This window comes from Boleophthalmus pectinirostris, unplaced genomic scaffold (assembly GCF_026225935.1).
Source record: "Boleophthalmus pectinirostris isolate CB_2022bp ecotype Guang Dong unplaced genomic scaffold, ASM2622593v1 HiC_scaffold_17, whole genome shotgun sequence".
NCBI classification, from domain to species: domain Eukaryota; kingdom Metazoa; phylum Chordata; class Actinopteri; order Gobiiformes; family Gobiidae; genus Boleophthalmus; species Boleophthalmus pectinirostris.
Window position 1 is genome coordinate 37157660 of NW_026571115.1, and position 24150 is coordinate 37181809.

General features: G+C 43.5%; 1 protein-coding gene across 1 annotated transcript in view; it reads right to left on the bottom strand.

The window, feature by feature from the left end:
* ppfia3 (PTPRF interacting protein alpha 3) overlaps nucleotides 1–24150 on the bottom strand; it is an 87288-nt gene that overhangs the window by 57924 nt on the left and 5214 nt on the right. Inside the window, 11 exon segments of the mRNA XM_055153116.1 lie at nucleotides 433–495; nucleotides 1217–1348; nucleotides 3031–3114; nucleotides 5664–5798; nucleotides 9785–9878; nucleotides 12506–12558; nucleotides 12798–12890; nucleotides 13118–13246; nucleotides 17635–17694; nucleotides 17868–18107; nucleotides 20676–20777. Coding sequence (XP_055009091.1) covers nucleotides 433–495; nucleotides 1217–1348; nucleotides 3031–3114; nucleotides 5664–5798; nucleotides 9785–9878; nucleotides 12506–12558; nucleotides 12798–12890; nucleotides 13118–13246; nucleotides 17635–17694; nucleotides 17868–18107; nucleotides 20676–20777 — 1185 coding nt within the window.

Genomic DNA, 24150 nt, shown 5'->3' on the forward strand with positions numbered 1-24150 from the left:
GAGGTATGACCTAAGGAGGTGTTATCTAAGGAGGTACGATCTAAGGAGGTGCCATCTAAGGAGGTATCATCTAAGGAGGTATCTAAGGAGGACGATCTAATCTAAGGAGGTGATACATCTAAGGAGGTATCGATCTAAGGAGGTATGATCTAAGGAGGTACGATCTAAGGAGGGATCTAAGGAGGTATGATCTAAGGAGGATCTGATCTAAGGAGGTATGATCTAAGGAGGTATGATCTAAGGAGGTACGATCTAAGGAGGTATGGCCTCAGGAGGTATGACCTAAAGATGCTGAACTTGATTTGAAGAGAAACTGGATGAAATTTCAGTAGATTAGATTTTTTCTTTAACGCAAAAGAGGGAGAAGAGCAGAGGAGGAGGAGGAGCAGAGGAGGAAGAGCAGAGGAGGAGGAGCAGAGGAGGAGGAGTTACCTTATTGGCCAAGAGGTCGTCCTGGAGCTTCTTCATGTTGGACAGTTCCTCAGACAGAGCGTTCTGAAGGAAACACAACAACAGGTGAATATAAAGTGTGTGTTTCTCTGTGTGTGTGTGTGTGTGTGTGTGTGTGTGTGTGTGTGTGTGTGTGTGTGTGTGTGTGTGTGTGACGTTCTCGCCGCGTTCGTCTCCAAATGAAACTCCTCCACACTACAGTTACAGCGGCGAATGTGGAGCCCGGTTCCATATTTGAAAATCCGACCACGAGCATCAACGCACAACCAAAGAGCCAATCAGGAGCGAGGCTGTTAAAGGTACACGCCCACACTGCCACTTTAACAGGGGGCAAGAGCTTAACAACGCTGTCAATCAAACTGGTCTAACATGAGAAGAAGCGACCGCCTGATCGGTTTGTTTTTAAAGTTCTCGTCCTGATTTAGGGACAAAATCGTGAAATAAAAACTCCAGGATCAAGTAGAGTATTTTCAATTTAAATTAAGAACGATATTAAGAATAATAAAATGTAAAAACAGTTAGAGATCAAAAAAATTAAATAACAAACTGTTTTCTCTTTTTATAGTTTTTCGTTCTTAATTGAAATCCAAAGAACGAATGTTCCACAGATCATGCAGAGTTCATACAAACGTTTTCAAACCAAAATGACGAGGCGACATCAGCAGTTACAGAGAGGGGGGGGGGGGTTTATCTATAGAAAGTGGACTGGAGCCAGAGCGGGTGGAGCCGAGTCGCGCCCGCGTTCGGGCAGAGGTGCAGTTCTGACCTTCTCCTCCAGGGCGGCCATCCTCTCCTTGAGGTGCAGCTGCAGACGCTCGTTGGACTCGGACAGGAGCTTGTCCACCGTGTCGCTCAGACGTTTGTTATGCTCGTCGTTCATTCTCTCCCTCTGCCGAGCCTGCGAGAAGAAGGGATGAGTGAGGAGGGGGAGGAGGAGGAGGGAAAGACGAGGAGAGGAGGGAAGAAGAGGACAGAGAGAGAAGATGGAGAGAGGAGAGACTGAGGAGGAGAAAGAGAAGACGGAGAGAGAGAAGAGAGGAGGAGGAGAGAGAGAAACCGAGAGAAAGTACAGAAGGCGAGAGAGAAAATAGAGAGAGAGCGAGAGAGAAGAGGACAAAAAGAGAAAGAAAGATAGACAGAGAGAGAGAGAGAGAGAGAGGAGGAGAAAGAGAAGACGGAGAGAGGAGAGATTGTGGAGGGGAAGAGAGAAGGAGAGACAGGACAGAGAGAGAGACAGAGAGAAGAGAAGAAAAGAGAGGAGGTGAAAGAGAAGATGGAGAGAGGGGACGGAGAGAGAGAGAAAGAGGAGGAGAGAGGAGAGGAGAAGAGAGAAAGAGAGAGAGAGGAGAGAGGGGACAGAGAGCGAGAGAGAGAGAAGACGAGGAGGTGAGGAGGAGGAGAGAGAGACAAGGAGAGGAGAGGAGGGAAGAAGAGGACAGAGAGAGAAGACGGAGAGAGGAGAGACTGAGGAGGAGAGAGAGAAGAGCATAGAGAGACAGAGAGAAGAGGAGAGATAGAGAGAAGACAGAAGAGGAGGAGAGAGACGGAGAAAGAGAAGAGGGAGAGAGGGGACAGAGAGAGAGAAACAGAGACAGAAGAGGAGGAGGAGGAGAGAGGGGGCATAGAGAGCAAAAGAGAAGAGGATAGAGAGAGGAGGAGAGTGGAGGAGAAAGAGAAGACGGAGAGAGGAGACAGAGAGAGAGAGAAGAAAGAGGAGGAGGAGGGAGGACGGAGAGAGAGAGAGAGACAGAAGAGAGGAGGAGAAAGAGAGAGGAGGAGAAAGAGAAGACGGAGAGAGGGGACAGAGAGAGAGAGACAGAAGAGGAGGAGAGAGAGGGGAGGAGAGAGAGGACAGAGAGAGCGAGAGAAAAGAGAAAGAGAGAGAGAGAGAGAGGAGAGAGTGAAGACAGAGAGAGGAGTGACTGAGGAGGGGGAGGAGAGGAGGAGAGACAAAATGACAGAGAGAGAGAGAAGAGGAGAGAAAGAGAGAGAGAAAAGACAGAGGAGGAGGAGAGAGGAGGAGAAAGAGAAGACAGAGAGAGAGAGAGAGAGAGAGAGAGGAGGAGAAATAGAGAGAGAACGAGAGAAAAAGACAGAAGGCGAGAGAGGAAATAGAGAAAGAGACAGAGGAGAGGAGGGGAGAAGAGAGAGATGACAGAGAGAGAGAGAGAGAAGAGGAGGAGAGGAGGAGGAGGAGAGTGAGAGAGAAGAGCATAGAGAGAGAGAGAGAGAGAGGAGGAGAAAGAGAAGATGGACAGAGGAGAGACTGAGGAGGGGGAGGAGAGGAGGAGAGACAAGATGACAAAGAGAGAAAGAGAAGAGGAGGAGAGAGAGAGGAAAGAGAGAGAAAAGCATAGAGAGAGAGAGGAGGAGAAAGAGAAGACGGAGAGATTGTGGAGGGGGAGGAGAGAAGGAGAGACAGGCCAGAGAGAGAGACAGAGAGAAGAAAAGAAGAGAGAAGAGGAGAAAGAGAAGACAGAGTGAGGGACAAAGAGAGAAAGAGACAGAGGAGAGGAGGAGAGAGAGAGAAAGAAGAGAGGAGGAGAGAGGACTGAGAGTGAGGTGAGACATGAGTCTTACCCTCTGCAGCTCCTGGTTCTTCTCCTCCAGCTGAGCCTCCATCTGACGCAGACGCTCCTCAAAGTTACCGTGTCTCTCCTCCGCCTAGGACACGAGGAGACAAGGACACGAGGAGACAAGGAGACGAGGAGACAAGGGCACGAGGAGACAAGGAGACGAGGAGACAAGGGCACGAGGAGACAAGGGCACGAGGAGACAAGGAGAACAGGAGAGAGGAGAACAGGAGAGAGGAGACAGGCAGACGAGGAGACGGTGTGAGAAGGAGACGAGGAGAGAAGGAGAGAGGAGAGAAAAGGACAAGGACACGAGGAGACAAGGACACGAGGAGACAGTGTGAGAAGGAGACAAGGAGAGAAGGAGAGAGGAGAGAAAAGGACAAGGACATGAGGAGACAAGGAGACAGAGGAGACAAGGACACGAGGAGACAAGGACACGAGGAGACAAGGACACGAGGAGACAAGGAGATGAGGAGACAAGGACACGAGGAGACAAGGACACGAGGAGACAAGGAGACACGAGGAGACAAGGAGAGAGGAGACAAGGACACGAGGAGACAAGGACACGAGGAGACGAGGAGATGAGGTGAGAAGGAGACGAGGAGAGAGGAGACAAGGACACGAGGAGACGAGGTGAGAAGGAGACGAGGAGGGAAGAGGACAAGGAGAGAGGTGACAAGGACATGAGGAGATAAGGATAGAGGAGATGAGGTGAGAAGGAGACGAGGAGAGAGGAGACAAGGACACGAGGAGACGAGGTGAGAAGGAGACGAGGAGGGAAGAGGACAAGGAGAGAGGTGACAAGGACATGAGGAGATAAGGACACGAGGAGATGAGGTGAGAAGGAGAGAGGAGACAAGGACACGAGGAGACGAGGTGAGAAGGAGACGAGGAGAGAATGGGACAAGGAGAGAGGTGACAAGGACATGAGGAGATAAGGACACGAGGAGAGTGGAGAGAAGGACAGAAGGAGACAAAGACACAAGGACATGAGGACAAGAGGAGACAAGGAAAGAAGGAGAGAGGAGAAAGGACGAAAGGAGACAAGGACATGAGGAGGTGAGGAACAAGGGAAGAGGAAACAAGGAGAGAGGAGAAATAACAACATCATCATCATCATCATCGTCTGTTTTTTCCACTTCCTGTAAACATTTAAATATTTTCCTTCACAAACTTCGTCTTGATTTGAGTAAAATTAAAATTTATATTTACAACAGATTTTATCACAACAAACGGAGCAAAAATTCCGATATTTGATTCCAGGACTGGATCGAAGTGTCCAGGGATTCAACACACACCCCTGCTCCAACTGTGTGTACGTGTGTGTTGTGTGTGTGTGTGTTGAATCCCGAAGAATGGAACGGATAACGGGAAACGGCCGTTATCCGTTTTTTCCATTCTTCATTTAAACACAAAATCGAAAACTGAAAAAACGAATCGTTATCCGTTTTTTCATTTTGGTTTTGGAGACAAATAACGAAGAAAACGGTTGTTTTTTCGTTTTCTTATTTTTGGTTTTATATTGAAAAACGAATGAACGAACGACACACGGACTGGACGGCTGGGACGGCCAATCAGTTTTTCTTTTTTGGGTTTTACGTAAGAAACAGAAAATATTGTGGAGGCCAAAAAATGCTTCACTCAGTTCTGTGTAATATCAATTGTATTTCTTTATAAAAACAAAGAGAGTTACTGTTTTTTATAGAGTTTATGTTTTGATTAAACAATTAAAAAGTGAATAAAAAATGTCATTAAAAACCAACTCTAAAATTAAAACAATGCAGCTTTAGTCCAGGCATGAGGTCAAACTATAAAATATGTTTATGTTGTAATTATAAATGAGGAGCTGGGGAGCTGTAAAATGCCCAACTTCTGGTCTGATGTGACGATATTTGGGCATTAGTGCTGTAGTAGTGTTATTACAGTGTTATTACACGGTTATAGAGTTATTATAATATTAGAGTGTTATTATAATGTTATAGTTTTATTATAGTGTTATTAAAGTGTTATTCTAGTGTTATTTTATTTTAGTGTTATTAAAGTGTTATTCTAGTGTTATTATTATTTTAGTGTTATTAAAGTGTTATTCTAGTGTTATTATTATTTTAGTGTTAATAAAGTGTTATTCTAGTGTTATTATTATTTTAGTGTTATTAAAGTGTTATTAAAGTGTTATTCTAGTGTTATTCTAGTGTTATTATTATTTTAGTGTTATTAAAGTGTTATTAAAATGTTATTCTAGTGTTATTATTATTTTAGTGTTATTAAAGTGTTATTAAAGAGTTATTCTAGTGTTATTATTATTTTAGTGTTATTCTAGTGTTATTATTATTCTAGTGTTATTCTAGCGTTATTAAAGTGTTATAGTGAAATTATAGTGTTATTAAAGTGTTATTTAAGTGTTATTAAAGTGTTATAGTGTAATTATAGTGTTATTCAACTGGTATTCTAGTGTCATTATTATTATTCTAGGGTCATTATTCTAGTGTTATTATAGTGTTATTAAAGTGTTATTAAAGTGTTATAGTGTTATTATAGTGTTATTAAACTGGTATTCTAGTGTTATTATTATTCTAGGGTCATTCTAGTGTTATTATTATTCTCGTGTTATTTTTATCCTAGTGTTACAGTTCAGACCTTGCTCAGTGCTGCCACCCTCTGGGCGAGCTGTGCCTCCACCTCGGGCAGAGTCTCTGCTCTCTGGAGCGTCTGCTGAAGCTTCTGTTTGGCATCGTCCAGTCGCTCCTGAAGCTGACGGTTCTTCTCCTCGCTCTGAAGAACACACAGAGAACATTCAAATTATAAATAACAGGAACAAATGTAATTAATTTATTTTAAAACAACAGTAGCTGACGGTTCTGACAAACTGTTTTCATGTCTTTTATTGATTTAAGATTTTGTTTTTCTATGTCTGTGGCAGAAGTTATATCGTTTATGTCCTGTGATTTACACGAGCAGTCGAACGTTTGGACACAAGAGCTCATACAGTGGTTTTATTTTTCTTTATTTCACTCATTTCTACATTTTAGACACACAGAAGACATCAAATATACAGTATGAAGTAAGATACATGGAATTATACAGCAAGAGAAAAAGATAAATATGTTTTTTTTATAGATTTTATATTCAAATCCTCCAAGTAGCAACCAAAAATATTTCGTAGACTCATTTAACTTTTTTCTTTACAACATAATTCCATTTATCGTGCTTTATACACTGCAAATTTCTCTGATCTGGCCAAGATTTTAAAACGTATATATCAGGTTCTTCATCTTGTTTTCAGATTTATTTTCTACTTACTCGTTCTGAGACGCTTCATTCTCGTCTAGACGTCGTTTATTTTAAGAGAACTCATCAAGTAAAATGATCTCACTGCACGGACACGTCAATTCAGCACTTGTAAGACATTTTCTGATAGATTTAAGTTGTTTAAGTGTTTATATCTCAAATTTTGGCCGAGCTTTTTCGCAGTGTATATTTGACGTCTCCGGGTGTGTGTATAAAATGTAAAAAGTAGTAAAAATAAAGAACAAAAACCTTGAGTGAGAGGCTGTGTCGAGTAAATCTATAAAGTTATATTCAAGGTATTATGGGCAGTGTTGGGAAGGTGACTTTTAAAATGTAATCCCCTACAGATTACAGATTACATACCCCAAAATGTAGTTTGTAACGTAATCCAATAAATTACTTAAAGTGAGTAATGTAATCTGAATACTTTAGATTACTTGATATTGTCATGCTTTTTAAAACGACATGAATGTACCAACCACATCCTGAAAATTCTTGTTTGTTCTCTTCAAATTGTCTGTTGAGCCCAAGTCTCCAGGAATAAGCAAATGTAGAGAAGCAAAACCTAGGATATGTTCACATAAGATGTTTTGTCTGCTAAAAGAGAATAAAAAGTCCAGACTTTTAAAAATATTATTGATAGAGAAATTATTTTTATATGAGATTACCTTAAAGGTTGTATGGAGGATTTTTTTTGGTTTTTTTTTTGTTTCAAATTGTCAGTGATAGATTATAGATGCAGTCGCCTTGTAATTATGATGACCAAAAAAAAGAGAATAAAAATTGCTAAACATTTGCCAATAGATAACGACACTGCCTCGTTATCTGTGAGCTGACAGGCTGTCAATCAAACTCCCTACGTTTCTAGTGTAACTGACTTGTCTGCGCCGCCGGTACGTGGTTTACGTACGACTGTCACACAGTCCACAGACGCAAGACGCACAGACGCTGTTTACTCCACCAACACAACAGTTCTTAGCGGCTTTTTTTTTACCTATATCTTCCTCGCAGTTCACACAAAGTTGGTTGCAATGAAGATGAACAAGAATCCAGGAGCAGTTCGCCGCAAAAGAAAGTCTGTTTTTGAGGTCGATGAAAGAAGAAGACAAGGGGAAAAGCAGCGAAGCCAAACTAAGGTGATTCTTGAAGATTCATTCCAGCGATGGCGCGACTGAAGCAGACGAAGAGTCTAAAGACTGAACCACTGGTCCACAAATTACTCCTGGACAGGAAACTTCTGCTGATTATGAAAAAGTACTTTATTTCCAAGAGTTAGACAAACATTTTTCAGGACACGAAAGCGATATCCTATGTCTGAAAACGTAATTTTCAAGGCAAAGAAAGAGTCTGCACACCCGCTCCCCCTGCTCCTCACTTCTCCGTCTTGTCTAACCAACACTGTAGTTAGTTGTTTACAAGTCATGTGCAGTTCACCGGCTGTAAACAAACCTGTTTGTGGCGTAAGGAGGAGGAGGGAGGAGGTGTTTCTACGTAGGAGCTGTGGGGGAGGGAGGTGGTTTCACACATGCGCAACATTTGAAAAAGGACAAACAGTCGCTGGATTTCTCGTTCCTTGGAAAATCCTCTATACAACCTTTAAATTATGTCCAACCTACTGTTAGGTATCATACTGTTTAGACCTGGTTTTAGTCCTGGTTTAGTCCTGATTTTAGACCTGGTTTAGTTCTGGTTTAGACTTGGTTTAGTCCTGGTTTATTCCTGGTTTTAGTCTTGGTGTTAGTTCTGGTTTAGAGGCGCACAGGAGGAAGCGCGGTTTACGCAGCGAACGCGAGAAAACACAGTCCACACGCGGCGCACGGGACAATGATGTGGTCCACGCGTTCTCAGGTTGATGATGATGACGAAGGTGTGTGTTTGTGTGTTTGTGTGTGTGGTTGTGTGTGTTTGTGTGTGTGTGTGCTTGTGTGTGTGTTTGTGTGTGTGTGTGTGTGTATAGGACAGTAGTGCAGACATCATGAGTCTATGCAGGTTGTTTTCACCAGCGCCAGTAGTTTGACATTTAAGTTGTAGGCAATTTTATATTTCATGTCGGGAGAAGAATTTCCAAGACACGAATGTGTTTTTCCCTGTGCGCTGCTGCTCTGTTCTACTGGCTCTTAAACCTCGTCCATTGTGCGACTGACGCCGCCAACGTTAACATGACGTTTCCATCGCTCTTACTGCCGCGTTCTGTGTGAGTTTCCAGCAATGAGTGGAATTACCAAAATTAAAAAATAAATAAATGGGATGTAGCACAAAATGTGAAAACAGGAAAATACCGCCTTGTAATCCACTTATTTCAGCAAAGTAACTGTAATCCAATTACCACTCACTGAAACAGTAACTGTAACTGAATACAGTTACTCATCAGTTGTACTCTGATTACATAACTCTGGTACATGTAATCTGTTACTCCCCAGCACTGATTATGGGATAGTTTTATGCAGGTAAACTCACTGAAACGTGTCAATGAGTGTGTATACATGCACATCAATAACCCGGTTATTAGCCATATCCTGGTTCTGTCAGTATTCGTGTTACTGTGTTTACATGTGCACTGAGAAACCGGACACTCATATCCTGCGTGTACATGATCAAATGGAGTGTCCCGGTTTCTTGACAAATCTTACAAATGCGCAGGCGCAAAAATTAACTTAAATCAATTTCATAAACCAGGAAAAATACAAACCGTGAGCTCCTTTAGCATAAGAAGCTAAGGAGCTACGAGATCTCCCACAATCCACTGTGCAGATTCTTCATTCAAATCTTCTGCATAAATAAACTCAACTTTACAACATATAAACCATAAACAGTATAGACACATCAGCCCGTTTGATCAGATCATTCAGCTCTGATCACATTTGTTTACGTTTTACAGAAACGAAACTTAAGACCGTAGGCTAAGTAGCATAAACTGTTAGCGGCGATAAAAACAGCTGCTCCTTGCGCCGCTGATGTGGTTCAGTTTCTTTTGGACTAAATGACACGACTCAGTGGATTATGTGAGTTATTTCTGTGACAGAAGAGGTGCTGATGATGGTAAGTGTGTTCTGTGTGTGTGTTGTACAGGAGATAGTTCATGTTTTAGCTTTTCAGCGTCACACGAGTGCAGGTTTAGCGCAGCTCTTAAATTTACAGTCATTTCACTCGTTTGGTCACTTTATTTATGTTGGTCAATTTATTTACTCAACTTTATGTTGCAGTAACCGGGGTACTGCGTTTACATGTCACAGTATCCCGGATACTATCGGAATAAACCAGCTACAGTAACACGGTTTCTAATAACCAGGACACTGCCATAACCGGGATACTGAAACCGGGTTACTGCGTTTACATGCACCATCAAGAAACCGGGACACTCAAAAAACCCGATCATAAGCGGGTTATTGATGTGCATGAATACGCACTCAATATTTGTCTTTAAATCAAGTCCTTTACTGTATGTGTTTGTGTGGCTGCAGTTCCAGTACCTGTCTGTAGAGGGAGTCCTTGCTGGCCAACTCGTTCTCCAGTTTGTCTTTGATGTCGTGGAGAGACGTCGCCTCCCGCTGGGCGGCCAGGTACCTGACACACACCCGACACACCCGACACACACACACACACCCGACACACACACACACACCCGACGACACACACCCGACACACACACCCAGACACACACCCCACACACACCCGACACACACCACACCCGACACACACACACCCCGACACACACCAGACACACACACCCGACACACACCCACACACACACACCCGACACACACCGACACACACCCGACACACACCCGACACACACACACACCCGACACACACCCGACACACACCCGACACACACCCCGACACACACCCGACACACACCAGACACACACCAGACACACACACCAGACACACACCCGACACACACCCAGACCACACACACCCGACACACACCACACACCCGACACACACACCACACACACACACCCGACACACACACACACACACCCGACACACACGACACACACCGACACACACCCGACACACACCCGACACACACCCCACACACCCGACACACACCAGACACACACCCACACACACGACACACACCGACACACACCCCACACACACCCGACACACACCCAGACACACACACACACACCAGACACACACCCGACACACACCCGACACACACCCGACACACACACACACACACACAGACACACACGACACACACCAGACACACACACACACACCCGACACACACCGACACACACGACACACACCCGACACACACCCCGACACACACCCGACACACACCCGACACACACCCGACACACACCCGACACACACCCGACACACACCCGACACACACCCCGACACACACCGACACACACACACCGACACACACACCCACACACACACACCCGACACACACCCGACACACACACACAGACACACACCCGACACACACCCGACACACACCCGACACACACCCAGACACACACCCAGACACACACACCAGACACACACCCCGACACACACCAGACACACCCACACACCCGCACACGACACACACCCCACACACCCGACACACACACCAGACACACACCCGACACACACCAGGACACACACACCCGACACACACCCGACACACACCGACACACACCCGACACACACCCGACACACACACACACCCGACACACACACACCCGACACACACGACACACCCGACACACGACACACAGACACACACACCCGACACACACCACCGACACACACCGACCGACACACCCCACACACACCCGACACACACACCCGACACACACCCCGACACACACCCAGACACACACCAGACACACACACACCCCGACACACACCCGACACACACCCGACACACACCCAGACACACACCCGACACACACACACACCACCCGACACACACACACACACCCGACACACACCCGACACACACCCGACACACACCCCGACACACACACCCAGACCACACACCCGACACACACCCGACACACACAGACACACACACCCCGACACACACACTCAGACACACACCCCGACACACAACCCACACACAGACACACACCAGACACACACACCCCGACACACACCCAGACACACACCCACACACACACACCAGACACACACCCCGACACACACCGACACACACCCGACACACACCCCGACACACACACACACACCCGACACACACGACACACACCCGACACACACACACCAGACACACACACACACCAGACACACACCCAGACACACACCCCGACACACACCCCGACACACACCCGACACACACCCGACACACACACACACCCGACACACACCCCGACACACACACCCGACACACGACAGAAGAAGAAGAAGAAAAAAGAGAAAGAGACAAACAAACAGGTGAAGGAAGTTAAACAGCTCCACAAACGACAGAAACCAGACGTTTAAGAGGTTTTGATGAAAGTTTGTGAACTTTTCTTTGTTTAAAGCTGCATTATGTAACTTTTTGGATGCTTGTTTCTATGGATACCTCACCGCTTTGTCTGGAATGTTCCACAGTGTGACATTAAACAGCTCGACTTTATGTTTATTCAACTACAGATGGTTTTATAGCTCAAAAATACTTAGAAAAAAAAAAACATTCTGACTGTGAGCGGGGTCGCCTCTCCACAGATCTGACCTGTAACTTGGTCTGGTTTGGTTTCCACGAAGATAGAACAGTTTAATGTCATACTGGTCACATTTACATGATGTTTTTTAATTAAATAGTTTGGAATTAAAATATTCTCTTTGGAGTTTACATGGAAATAATAATTCCGAATCCAAAGAGACGTGGATGAAAATCCGAAGCCAGGACTGATGGAGCCGGATCGTCCGGATCGCGTCAGAAGGACGACACGACGAGGATGCGCCGAAGCACCTGCATTATTTTTAACAAGAATAAATGGGAAACATGATCCAGGAAGAAATTCATTCAGATTTACAATCAGAATAAACCAAACACTTACTTCGGAATTTAGCTGAATTCAGAATAATCATTTTCATTAGGAATTAAGTGTTTACATGAACTTTTTAAAGCAGAATAAATTTTTATTCGGAGTTAAAGCTCTCATGTAAACGTGGCGACTGTGGAATGTTCCAGACAAAGCAGTAACTTCACCGTGGGGTAAAGTCTTAAATAAAGCTCAGACCTGCGCTCCAGAGTGGTGATGCGCTCCTCCATGTCCTCCCTCTGACACAGCGCCTGGAAAACACAACACAACACACTTGAACTGTGTGTTTATTCAGACAAATACACTCATATTTTTGTTTCTAGTCACATTTAACAATACGTTCAGGTTTAATTTGCATAAACTACATGTGGTACATGAAAACAAACACGACGGCGTTGAAGCTCTGCGCGATACGATACCGTTTAAATCCACAAAGCACGGAAATATGTTAAAATAAAAAATAAATGATAAGTGAGTCCTTAAATCAGACCTCTTTGACGTCGCGCTGTAGTTTCTGGTTGGCCTCTTCGGATCGGGCCAGTTCTCTGCGCGCTGACGTCAGCTGCTCCTCGATTTCTCCCACCTGAAAAAAAAAAACACACCACAGGGTTCAGCGTCACTGCGAGAACTTACACATTTACGTTAGAAATGACTCCATTGACGCTTGTGAATAGTGATGTGCTGCCCCCTACAGTCCGGACAAGAGCCGCTAAACCCCCGCCTGAAGCTTTAATCCACCCCTAAGCAAAAGTTAGTGTGTTGTTACCGTGTTTTTAGCATGTTTTTAGCGTGTTTTTAGCGTGTCTTTACCTGTCGACACATGAGGGCCAGTCGCTCCTTCAGCTGCCCGAGCTCTGACCTCTGCCGCTCAATCTCTCCCTCCCTCTGTCGCTCCATCTCTCCATCGTCCAGGAGCGAGGACGGGCCGTTCGGGAGACGCTGGGACCAGACGGAGACAAACACAGAGACAAGAAACACAGAGATGAACACAGGGGGCGCTAGTCAGTCACTTTAAAATGAGTCTGTACTCGTGAGCAGGTCTGGTTATACAAACACAACACAAAACATCCAAAAGTGTCGCGCTGTAGGTTTGAGGAACTTCCAGTTAATGTTTTTCTGTGTAAATGTGTGTGTAAATGTGTGTGTAAATGTGTGTGTGTGTGTGTAAATGTGTGTGTAAATGTGTGTGTAAATGTGTGTGTAAATGTGTGTGTGTGTGTAAATGTGTGTGTGTGTGTGTAAATGTGTGTGTAAATGTGTGTGTAAATGTGTGTAAATGTGTGTGTGTAAATGTGTAAATGTGTGTGTGTAAATGTGTGTGTAAATGTGTGTGTAAATGTGTGTGTAAATGTGTGTGTAATGTGTGTGTAAATGTGTGTGTGTGTAAATGTGTGTGTGTAAATGTGTGTGTAAATGTGTGTGTAAATGTGTGTGTGTAAATGTGTGTGTGTAAATGTGTGTGTGTAAATGTGTGTGTGTGTGTGTAAATGTGTGTGTGTGTGTGTGTGTAAATGTGTGTGTAAATGTGTGTAAATGTGTGTAAATGTGTGTGTGTGTGTGTGTAAATGTGTGTGTGTGTGTGTAAATGTGTGTGTGTAAATGTGTGTGTGTAAATGTGTGTGTAAATGTGTGTGTGTGTGTGTGTAAATGTGTGTAAATGTGTGTGTAAATGTGTGTGTAAATGTGTGTGTGTGTGTAAATGTGTGTGTGTGTGTAAATGTGTGTGTGTGTGTGTAAATGTGTGTGTAAATGTGTGTGTAAATGTGTGTGTAAAAAAATGTGTGTGTGTAAATGTGTGTAAATGTGTGTGTAAATGTGTGTGTGTAAATGTGTGTGTAAATGTGTGTGTAAATGTGTGTGTAAATGTGTGTGTAAATGTGTGTGTAAATGTGTGTGTGTGTGTGTGTAAATGTGTGTGTGTAAAAATGTGTGTGTAAATGTGTGTGTGTAAATGTGTGTGTAAATGTGTGTGTGTGTGTGTGTAAATGTGTGTGTGTGTGTGTAAATGTGTGTGTAAATGTGTGTGTAAATGTGTGTGTAAATGTGTGTGTAAATGTGTGTGTGTAAATGTGTGTGTGTGTGTGTAAATGTGTGTGTAAATGTGTGTGTGTAAATGTGTGTGTGTAAATGTGTGTGTGTGTAAATGTGTGTGTAAATGTGTGTGTAAATGTGTGTGTGTGTGTGTAAATGTGTGTGTGTGTGTGTGTGTGTAAATGTGTGTGTAAATGTGTGTGTGTAAATGTGTGTGTAAATAAATGTGTGTGTGTGTGTAAAGTGTGTGTGTGTGTGTGTGTGTGTAAATGTGTGTGTGTAAATGTGTGTGTAAATGTGTGTGTGTGTGTGTAAATGTAAATGTGTGTGTGTGTGTGTGTAAATGTGTGTGTAAATGTGTGTGTAAATGTGTGTGTAAATGTGTGTGTAAATGTAAATGTGTGTGTAAATGTGTGTGTAAATGTGTGTGTAAATGTGTGTGTGTAAATGTGTGTGTAAATGTGTGTGTGTGTGTGTAAATGTGTGTGTGTGTGTGTGTAAATGTGTGTAAATGTGTGTGTAAATGTGTGTGTGTGTGTGTGTAAAATGTGTGTGTGTGTGTAAATGTGTGTGTAAATGTGTGTGTGTAAATGTGTGTGTGTGTAAATGTGTGTGTGTGTGTGTAAATGTGTAAATGTGTGTGTAAATGTGTGTGTGTGTGTGTAAATGTGTGTGTAAATGTGTGTGTAAATGTGTGTGTAAATGTGTGTGTAAATGTGTAAATGTGTGTGTAAATGTGTGTGTAAATGTGTGTCTCTTCATAAATCTGCTCCATCCCCAAATCTTCAACCAACAAACTCCACAAAGGAGAAACATTCTTCATGAACAATTATCCACATTTATCTTTGTGACAAATATTTGTGAAAAGTGTTTTATAAATAAAAACTTACCTACGTAACATAAACGAATCGTCTATAAGTCCAGTTCTTCATTGATGATTAATTATGATGTTCTGGTGTTGTTATGAAACAGACTTCAGTCTAACTTCTACTATTAACCTGTAACAACATCGCCCTCTAGTGGAGCCTGTGTGTTTGTGCGTCTGTGTTTGTGAATTTCTTGAAAAAAAAAAAAGTCTCAAAAATACATCACAGAGGAAAATCTGAGAATTTGTGTAACTGTTGATCCACAAATGCGAATCACATTTTATAAATAGAATTTTCAATTTTACAAATGTTTGAAAAAAGATTTAAATATATATGAATTTACAAACACACGTCTATTTGTAAAGACAAGATACAAGTTACAAATATTAAATTTGCATTTGTGGATTAAAACTAGGTTCATGGGAGTTTTTAGAACATTAAAAGTAAAGAATTTGGTGAAAATAATCAAAACTGTCCCAACATATTGGCCCAGAAATATCGTCAGAGTTGCTCAGCTTTCAGTTTCTCCAGATTCTAAACAAAGTGGATCAGTATCTCCCCTGAAAAAAACATATTTGTCGATCTTGAACTATTAAGTCTACGTCCACAAAACGCTCCTGGATTTTTTTTTTTTACGGGCTGAAAAAAATGTGTCCACACACGAGTCGGATAATAAATGTTCAGGTCCAGACACCGGAGCTCTGAGTGAAAATGATGTAATACATAAACCACACCTGTATGTGGCGCTGTAACAGTGATAATAATATTTAATAATGCAAATCTCATCACAGTTTTTTAAACTTTAAGGTCATTTAGTCGATTTTAGATGTAGCCCAGAAATACAGACATTTTGTTTTGCAAAAGTGAAACATAAGTTTTAGTTTTTAGTCATAAGATTTGGGTGAGAATTATTAGAATAACTAAAGTCCAACAGTTTAATGACTCGTGTGTCTTTGTTATTGATCTGTGTGCGTAATCTCTGAGTGACGGGAGCAGCTCCTTATTCTGCACCTGTCACATTTCGACAAAGGTCTTGTGGTCTGTGGAGGTTCGTTCGAGGGCTCCAGACTTCGATGCATTCAGACGACCACTGATGACGGGGTCGTGACGTCATCGTTTTCCAAAAGCTGCAGTTTGTTTGTTCACACGACAACACAACAACGGAGTTCAGATTTCTCCACTCTGCAACCTGTTCTCAAACAGCACCGTTTTCGCCCACAGAAAACGCCGGCTCCGTGTGGATGAAAGACCAAAACGAATACAAACTTCACCGTTTCGACCAAAAAAACGTCGTGTGGACAGGCCCTAAGACTCTTCCTCTGACCACTGCAGGATCAGAGCGTTTGGAACAACTCTCTTTTGATTTTCGAGCAGGTCAGATATGGAAAACAGCGCCTGTACGAGAACTTTCAACACTGCAGCATTTTCTAAAGCCTTAAAACATGATGTTCAATGGTCAAATATGTCGCCATGTTTAACCAATTTACATTTTCTTTTATTTTGAAGGGTTGTTGGTTTAACTCGTGGTTTAACTCTTAAACTCTTGAGTTTTGAACCTCAAATGAACTGTTTGAAATTAATTGTATGTATAGTCGAGTTTCAGCTGACGTCATTGTTATTAAAAGCCGCGTTGCTGCTGGGAAATATTTTGGTCGGAGGCAAGAAACACGGTAGCGTCAAACACAGTTCGTAACCTCGCGTATTTCTCCCCGATAATGGTAAATTCCTGCTGCATTATCGGATGCACAAACAGAAGCACGGAAGAAGGAAAATGTCTTTTTCGTATTCTGAGTGAAAAGAACCGCTAACGGTGAATTAAACGACTTTCAAACATCCGCAGAGCAAACGTAGAAGATCCTAACAAACCGTGGACTCCAACAAGTTCAACAACACATCGAGACTCTTGGAGGTTTTCATCTTTTCTGCTGTGAATGGCCCAGGAGTTTCCACCAAGTCATTGTGGATGTCGCCCAAGTGAATATTTGTCCAGGTAGTTGGCGATTCTGACCAGAAGTTTGGTTTGGTCCAACCTTTTGTCGGGGTTGAAAAGGGTGATTTGTCGTCCGTCGATGTTTATGACCAATTTCTGGTCAAATGGTCTTGGGTCCTCTGCTGTTAGAGTGGATAAATAACCGGGATCAATACCCTTTACCTGCTTTCTGGCTCCGTCCGTCATGTTGAATTAGTGTTTCTTGCCGCCGACCAAAATAATTCCCAGCATGAAACGCGCGCTTTTGTCAACAATGAAACTCGCAGATAGTGAGTGCCGGTGTTGAAGATGGGACTGAAGATGGAAATGAGTCACTTCGGCAATAATCTTTACATATTTACATTTTTTATGTTCATTAATATGTGCCGTCCCTTTACAAATAAATAAAATAAGAAATCAGAGGCTCTTTTCTTCTGACCTTCTCTCAGAGCTGCTCTCACCTCTTTGCCGTTGTCCAGTCCCTGCTGTCTGCGCTTGATCTGCTCCCGGAGAGTCACCACCTGAAAACACCACCAAAAATATGAACTTTTCTAAAATAAATAACTATTTTTTATACATTTTTGACCAGTTTGACCAGAGTAGGAACAGTACAAATTATTTAAAAACATCATAAACACAGTGAAGTATCAAAAAAAGCAGATTTATTGTCTAGTTTGACTTTAAGAGCTGTTACCTCCTGAGATGAAGACTGCAGCTCCTCCTCCAGCGCCGCCACCCTCTCCAGCGCCACCCGCAGCCTCTCGCGCACCTTCTCGTCCAGAGCTTTGTGGTGTTCGAACAGGGACTTGAGCGCCTTGAGCACCTCCACCTCGCTGGACACGCCCGCCGGACTCTGGGCCTGACGCTTCACCACCGTCATCCTCAAACTCCGCTCATGACGAGAGACCAGGCACTCCAGGTGTTCCAGCAGGAGCTGAGGGGAGACCAGACCGGGACTGAGCCGAGACCGGGTCAGGACCGAGTCAAGACCGGGTAAGGACTGAGCCAGGACCAGACCAGGACCGAGCCAGGACCGAGCCAGAACCGAGACAGGACCGAAACAGGACCGAGCCAGGACCGAAACAGGACCGAGCCAGGGCTTGTTGTGTTTATGTCGTGGTGCATTCACTGACCCGCGTGTTGTTGTTGTGGTGCGTTCACTGACACGTGTGTTGTTGTTGTGTTTATATCGTGGTGCGTTCACTGACCCGTGTGTTGTTGTTGTGTTTATATCGTGGTGCGTTCACTGACCGGTGAGTTGTTGTTGCATTTGTGTCGTGGTGCGTTCACTGACCCGTGTGTTGTTGTGGCGTTGTGTATCGTGGTGCGTTCACTGACCCATGTGTTGTTGTTGTATTCTGTTTCGTGGTGCGTTCACTGACCCGTGTGTTGTTGTTGCATTCATGTCGTGGTGCGTTCACTGACCCGTGTGTTGTTGTTGCGTTCATATCGTGGTGCGTTCACTGACCCGTGTGTTGTTGTTGTGTTTATATCGTGGTGCGTTCACTGACCCGTGTGTTGTTGTTGCGTTCATGTTTCGTGGTGCGTTCACTGACCCGTGTGTTGTTGTTGCGTTCTTATCGTGGTGCGTTCACTGACCCGTGTGTTGTTGTTGCGTTCATGTTTCGTGGTGCGTTCACTGACCCGTGTGTTGTTGTTGCATTCTTTTCGTGGTGCGTTCACTGACCGTGTGTTGTTGTTGCGTTATATCGTGGTGCGTTCACTGACCCGTGTTTGTTGTTCGTGGTGCGTTCACTGACCCGTGTGTTGTTTGTTTATATCGTGGTGCGTTCACTGACCCCGTGTTGTGTTGTTGCGTTCATGTCGTGGTGCGTTCACTGACCCGTGTGTTGTTGTTGCATTCTGTTTTCGTGGTGCGTTCACTGACCCGTGTGTTGTTGTTGCGTTCATATCGTGGTGCGTTCACTGACCCGTGTGTTGTTGTTGCGTTCATATCGTGGTGCGTTCACTGACCCGTGTTGGTGTTGTTGTTGTGTTTATATCGTGGTGCGTTCACTGACCCATGTGTTGTTGTTGCGTTCTGTTTCGTGGTGCGTTCACTGACCCGTGTGTTGTTGTTGCGTTCTGTTTTGTGGTGCGTTCACTGACCCATGTGTTGTTGTTGCGTACATATCGTGGTGCGTTCACTGACCCGTGTGTTTATGTCGTGGTGTGTTCACTGACCCGTGTGTTTATGTCGTGGTGCATTCACTGACCCGTGTGGTGTTGTTGTGTTTATATCGTGGTGTGTTCACTGACCCGTGTGTTGTTGTTATGTTTATATCGTGGTGCGTTCACTGACCCGCGTGTTGTTGTTGCGTTCATATCGTGGTGCGTTCACTGACCCGTGTGTTGTTGTTGTATTTATATCATGGTGCGTTCACTGACCCGTGTGTTGTTGTTGTGTTCTGTTTCGTGGTGCGTTCACTGACCCGTGTGTTGTTGTTTGTTTCGTGGTGCGTTGTTCACTGACCCGTGTGTTGTTGTTTGTTGTATTCGTGGTGCGTTCACTGACCCGTGTGTTGTTGTTGTGTTCTGTTTCGTGGTGCGTTCACTGACCCGTGTGTTGTTGTTGCGTTCTGTTTCGTGGTGCGTTCACTGACCCGTGTGTTGTTGTTGCGTTCATATCGTGGTGCGTTCACTGACCCGTGTGTTGTGTTGTGCGTTTTGTTGTGTATCGTGGTGCGTTCACTGACCCGTGTGTTGTTGTTGCGTTCTGTTTCGTGGTGCGTTCACTGACCCGCGTGTTGTTGTTGTGTTTATATCGTGGTGCGTTCACTGACCCGCGTGTTGTTGTTGTGTTTATATCGTGGTGCGTTCACTGACCCGCGTGTTGTTGCGTTGTGTATCGTGGTGCGTTCACTGACCCGTGTGTTGTTGTTGTGTTTATATCGTGGTGCGTTCACTGACCCGCGTATTGTTGCGTTCTGTTTCGTGGTGCGTTCACTGACCCGCGTGTTGTTGTTGTGTTTATATCGTGGTGCGTTCACTGACCCGTGTGTTGTTGTTGTGTTTATATCGTGGTGCGTTCACTGACCCGCGTGTTGTTGTTGCGTTGTTCGTGCGTGCGTTGTTGTGTATCGTGGTGCGTTCACTGACCGCGTGTTGTTGCGTTGTGTATCGTGGTGCGTTCACTGACCCCGCGTGTTGTGTTGTGTTGTTGTATCGTGGTGCGTTCACTGACCCGCGTGTGTTGTTGCGTTGTGTTGTGTATATCGTGGTGCGTTCACTGACGTGTACGTTCACTGACCCGTGTGTTGTTGTTGCGTTGTGTATCGTGGTGCGTTCACTGACCCGCGTGTTGTTGTTGCGTTGTGTATCGTGGTGCGTTCACTGACCCGCGTGTTGTTGCGTTGTGTATCGTGGTGCGTTCACTGACCCGCGTGTTGTTGCGTTGTGTATCGTGGTGCGTTCACTGACCCGCGTGTTGTTGCGTTGTGTATCGTGGTGCGTTCACTGACCCGCGTGTTGTTGCGTTGTGTATCGTGGTGCGTTCACTGACCCGCGTGTTGTTGCGTTCGGCCTTGAGCTCGGCGATCTCTTCCTCTCGTTCCAGGAGTTGTTCTCGACACAGGTTCAGCTCTTTGGTCAGAACTGCAAACTCCTGCGGCGCCACCAGGGGGAGACAACAGGCCCCGAGTTAAACAGGTTCAGGGTTTGACATGTCACCTCCACAAAGCTCCACAATGACCACGTTTACATGACGCTTTTCATTGTTTTCGATGAAATAGTTCGGAATTAAAATAATCTTTCTGCAACATATCGGAATAGAGGCATGTCGGAATAATAGAGGCATGTCGGAATAGCATGTCGGAATAATAGAGGCATGTCGGAATAATAGAGGCATGTCGGAATAATAGAGGCATGTCGGAATAATAGAGGCATGTCGGAATAATAGAGGCATGTCGGAATAATAAATAGGCATGTCGGAATAATCAGAGGACATGTCAGAATAATAGAGGCATGTCAGAATAATAGAGGCATGTCAGAATAATAGCGGCATGTCGGAATAATAGAGGCATGTCGGAATAATAGCGACATGTCAGAATAATAGAGCGACATGTCAGAATAATAGCGACATGTCAGAATAATAGAGGCATGTCGGAATAATAGAGGCATGTCGGAATAATAGAATAATAGCGACATGTCAGAATAATAGCGACATGTCAGAATAATAGAGGCATGTCAGAATAATAGCGACATGTCAGAATAATAGAGGACATGTCAGAATAATAGAGGCATGTCAGAATAATAGCGACATGTCAGAATAATAGCGACATGTCAGAATAATAGAGGCATGTCAGAATAATAGCGACATGTCAGAATAATAGCGACATGTCAGAATAATAGAGGACATGTCAGAATAATAGAGGCATGTCGGAATAATAGAGGCATGTCAGAATAATAGCGACATGTCAGAATAATAGCGACATGTCAGAATAATAGAGGCATGTCAGAATAATAGCGACATGTCAGAATAATAGAATAATAGCATTCAGCATGTCAGAATAATCATGTCAGGCATGTCGGAATAATAGAGGCATGTAAGAATAATAGCGACATGTCAGAATAATAATAGACATGTCAGAATAATAGAGGCATGTCGGAATAATAGCGACATGTCAGAATAATAGCGGCATGTCAGAATAATAGCGACATGTCAGAATAATAGCGACATGTCAGAATAATAGCGACATGTCAGAATAATAGCGACATGTCAGAATAATAGAGGCATGTTGGAATAATAGCGACATGTCAGAATAATAGCGACATGTCAGAATAATAGCGACATGTCAGAATAATAGAGGACATGTCAGAATAATAGCGACATGTCAGAATAATAGCGACATGTCAGAATAATAGCGACATGTCAGAATAATAGAGGCATGTCGGAATACTAGTGATCAGTATGTCGGAATAATAGCGACATGTCAGAATAATAGCGACATGTCAGAATAATAGCGACATGTCAATAGCGACATGTCAGAATAATAGCGACATGTGAATAATAGACATGTCGGAATAATAGAATAATAGGCATGTCGGAATAATAGTGGCATGTCGGAATAATAGAGGCATGTTGGAATAGTGACAAGTCGGAATAGCGTGATGGAACCCGCTGAACGACCAGAATTATTTTTAAGAAGAATAAACGTTTCATGATCGAGGAATAAATTAATTTGGCTTTAAAATCAAATTGGAATAAACCAAACACTGACTTTGGAATTAAGTTGAATTTCGAATATTCATTATTGTTCGGAATTAAGTGTTTACATGGAATTTTAAAAAATGGAATTCATTTAGATTCAGAATTAAATACTTTTTAAATCTCTCGTGTAATCGTGGCCGGTGTTGATTTAAAGTTTCACTGCGGGTTTTTCCTGTTGGGGGTTTTTATCGTTTGGTTTGTCTTTTCGTTTGTCGTTTGGTTTGTCGTTTTGTTTGTTCGTTGTTTGTCGTTTGTTTGTCGTTTTGTTGTCGTTTGGTTTTGTCGTTGTCGTTTGTTTTCGTTTGTTTGTCGTCGTTGTCGTTGTCGTTTGGTTTGTCATTTGTCGTTTGGTTTGTTTGTGTTTGTCGTTTGTTTGTCGTTTGGTTTGTCGTTTGGTTTGTCGTTTGTTTGTCCGTTTCGTTTTGTCGTTTTGGTTTGTCGTTTGTTTGTCGTTTGTTTTGTCGTTTGGTTTGTCGTTTTGTTTGTCGTTTCGTTTGTCGTTTCGTTGTCGTTTCGTTTGTCGTTTTCGTTTGTTTGTCGTTTTGTTGTTTCGTTGTCGTTTTGTTTGTCGTTTTGTTTGTCGTTTTGTTTGTTCGTTTGTCGTTTCGTTTGTCGTTTGTCGTTTGTCGTTTCGTTTGTCGTTTCGTTTGTCGTTTGGTTTGTCGTTTGTCATTTGTCGTTTCGTTTGTCGTTTTTGTTTGTTTGTTTGTCGTTTGTCGTTTCGTTGTCGTTTGGTTTGTCGTTTTGTTTGTCGTTTGTCGTTTGGTTTGGTTGGTTTGTCCGTTTGTCGTTTGGTTTGTCGTTTTGTTTGTCGTTGTTCGTTTTCGTTTGTCGTTTGGTTTGTCGTTTTGTTTGTCGTTTCGTTTGTCGTTTGGTTTGTCGTTTGTCGTTTGGTTTGTCGTTTCGTTTGTCGTTTCGTTTGTCGTTTGGTTTGTCGTTTGGTTTGTCGTTTGGTTTGTCGTTTGTCGTTTCGTTTGTCGTTTGGTTTGTCGTTTGTCGTTTTGTTTGTCGTTTCGTTTGTTGTTTGTCGTTTGTCGTTTGGTTTGTCGTTGTTTGTCATTTGTCGTTTGGTTTGTCGTTTGTTTTGTCGTTTGTTTTTGTCGTTTTGGTTTGTCGTTTGGTTTGTCGTTTGTCGTTTCGTTTGTTGTTTCGTTTGTCGTTTCGTTTGTTGTTTCGTTTGTTGTTTCGTTTGTTGTTTCGTTTGTCGTTTCGTTTGTCGTTTCATTTGTCGTTTCGTTTGTCATTTGTCGTTTGGTTTGTCGTTTCGTTGTCGTTTGTTTGTCGTTTCGTTTGTCATTTGTCGTTTCGTTTGTCGTTTGTTTGTCGTTTGGTTTGTCGTTTGGTTTGTCGTTTCGTTTGTCGTTTCGTTTGTCGTTTTGTTTGTCATTTGTCGTTTCGTTTGTCGTTTGTCGTTTCGTTTGTCATTTGTCGTTTCGTTTGGTTTGTCCGTTTGGTTTGTCGTTTGGTTTTGTCGTTTGTTTTCGTTTGTCGTTTGTCGTTTGTCGTTTGTCGTTTGTCGTTTGTTTGTCGTTTGTCGTTTGTCGTTTGTCGTTTGTCGTTTCGTTTGTCGTTTGGTTTGTCGTTTGGTTTCGTTGTTTTCGTTTGTCCGTTTGGTTTTGTCGTTTGGTTGTTGTCGTTTGTGTTTGTCGTTTGGTTTGTCGTTTGTCGTTTGTTTCGTTTGGTTTGTCGTTTTGTTTTCGTTTGTTTTGTTTCGTTTGTTTTGTTTGTCGTTTGGTTTGTCGTTTCGTTTGTTTGGTTTGTCGTTTGT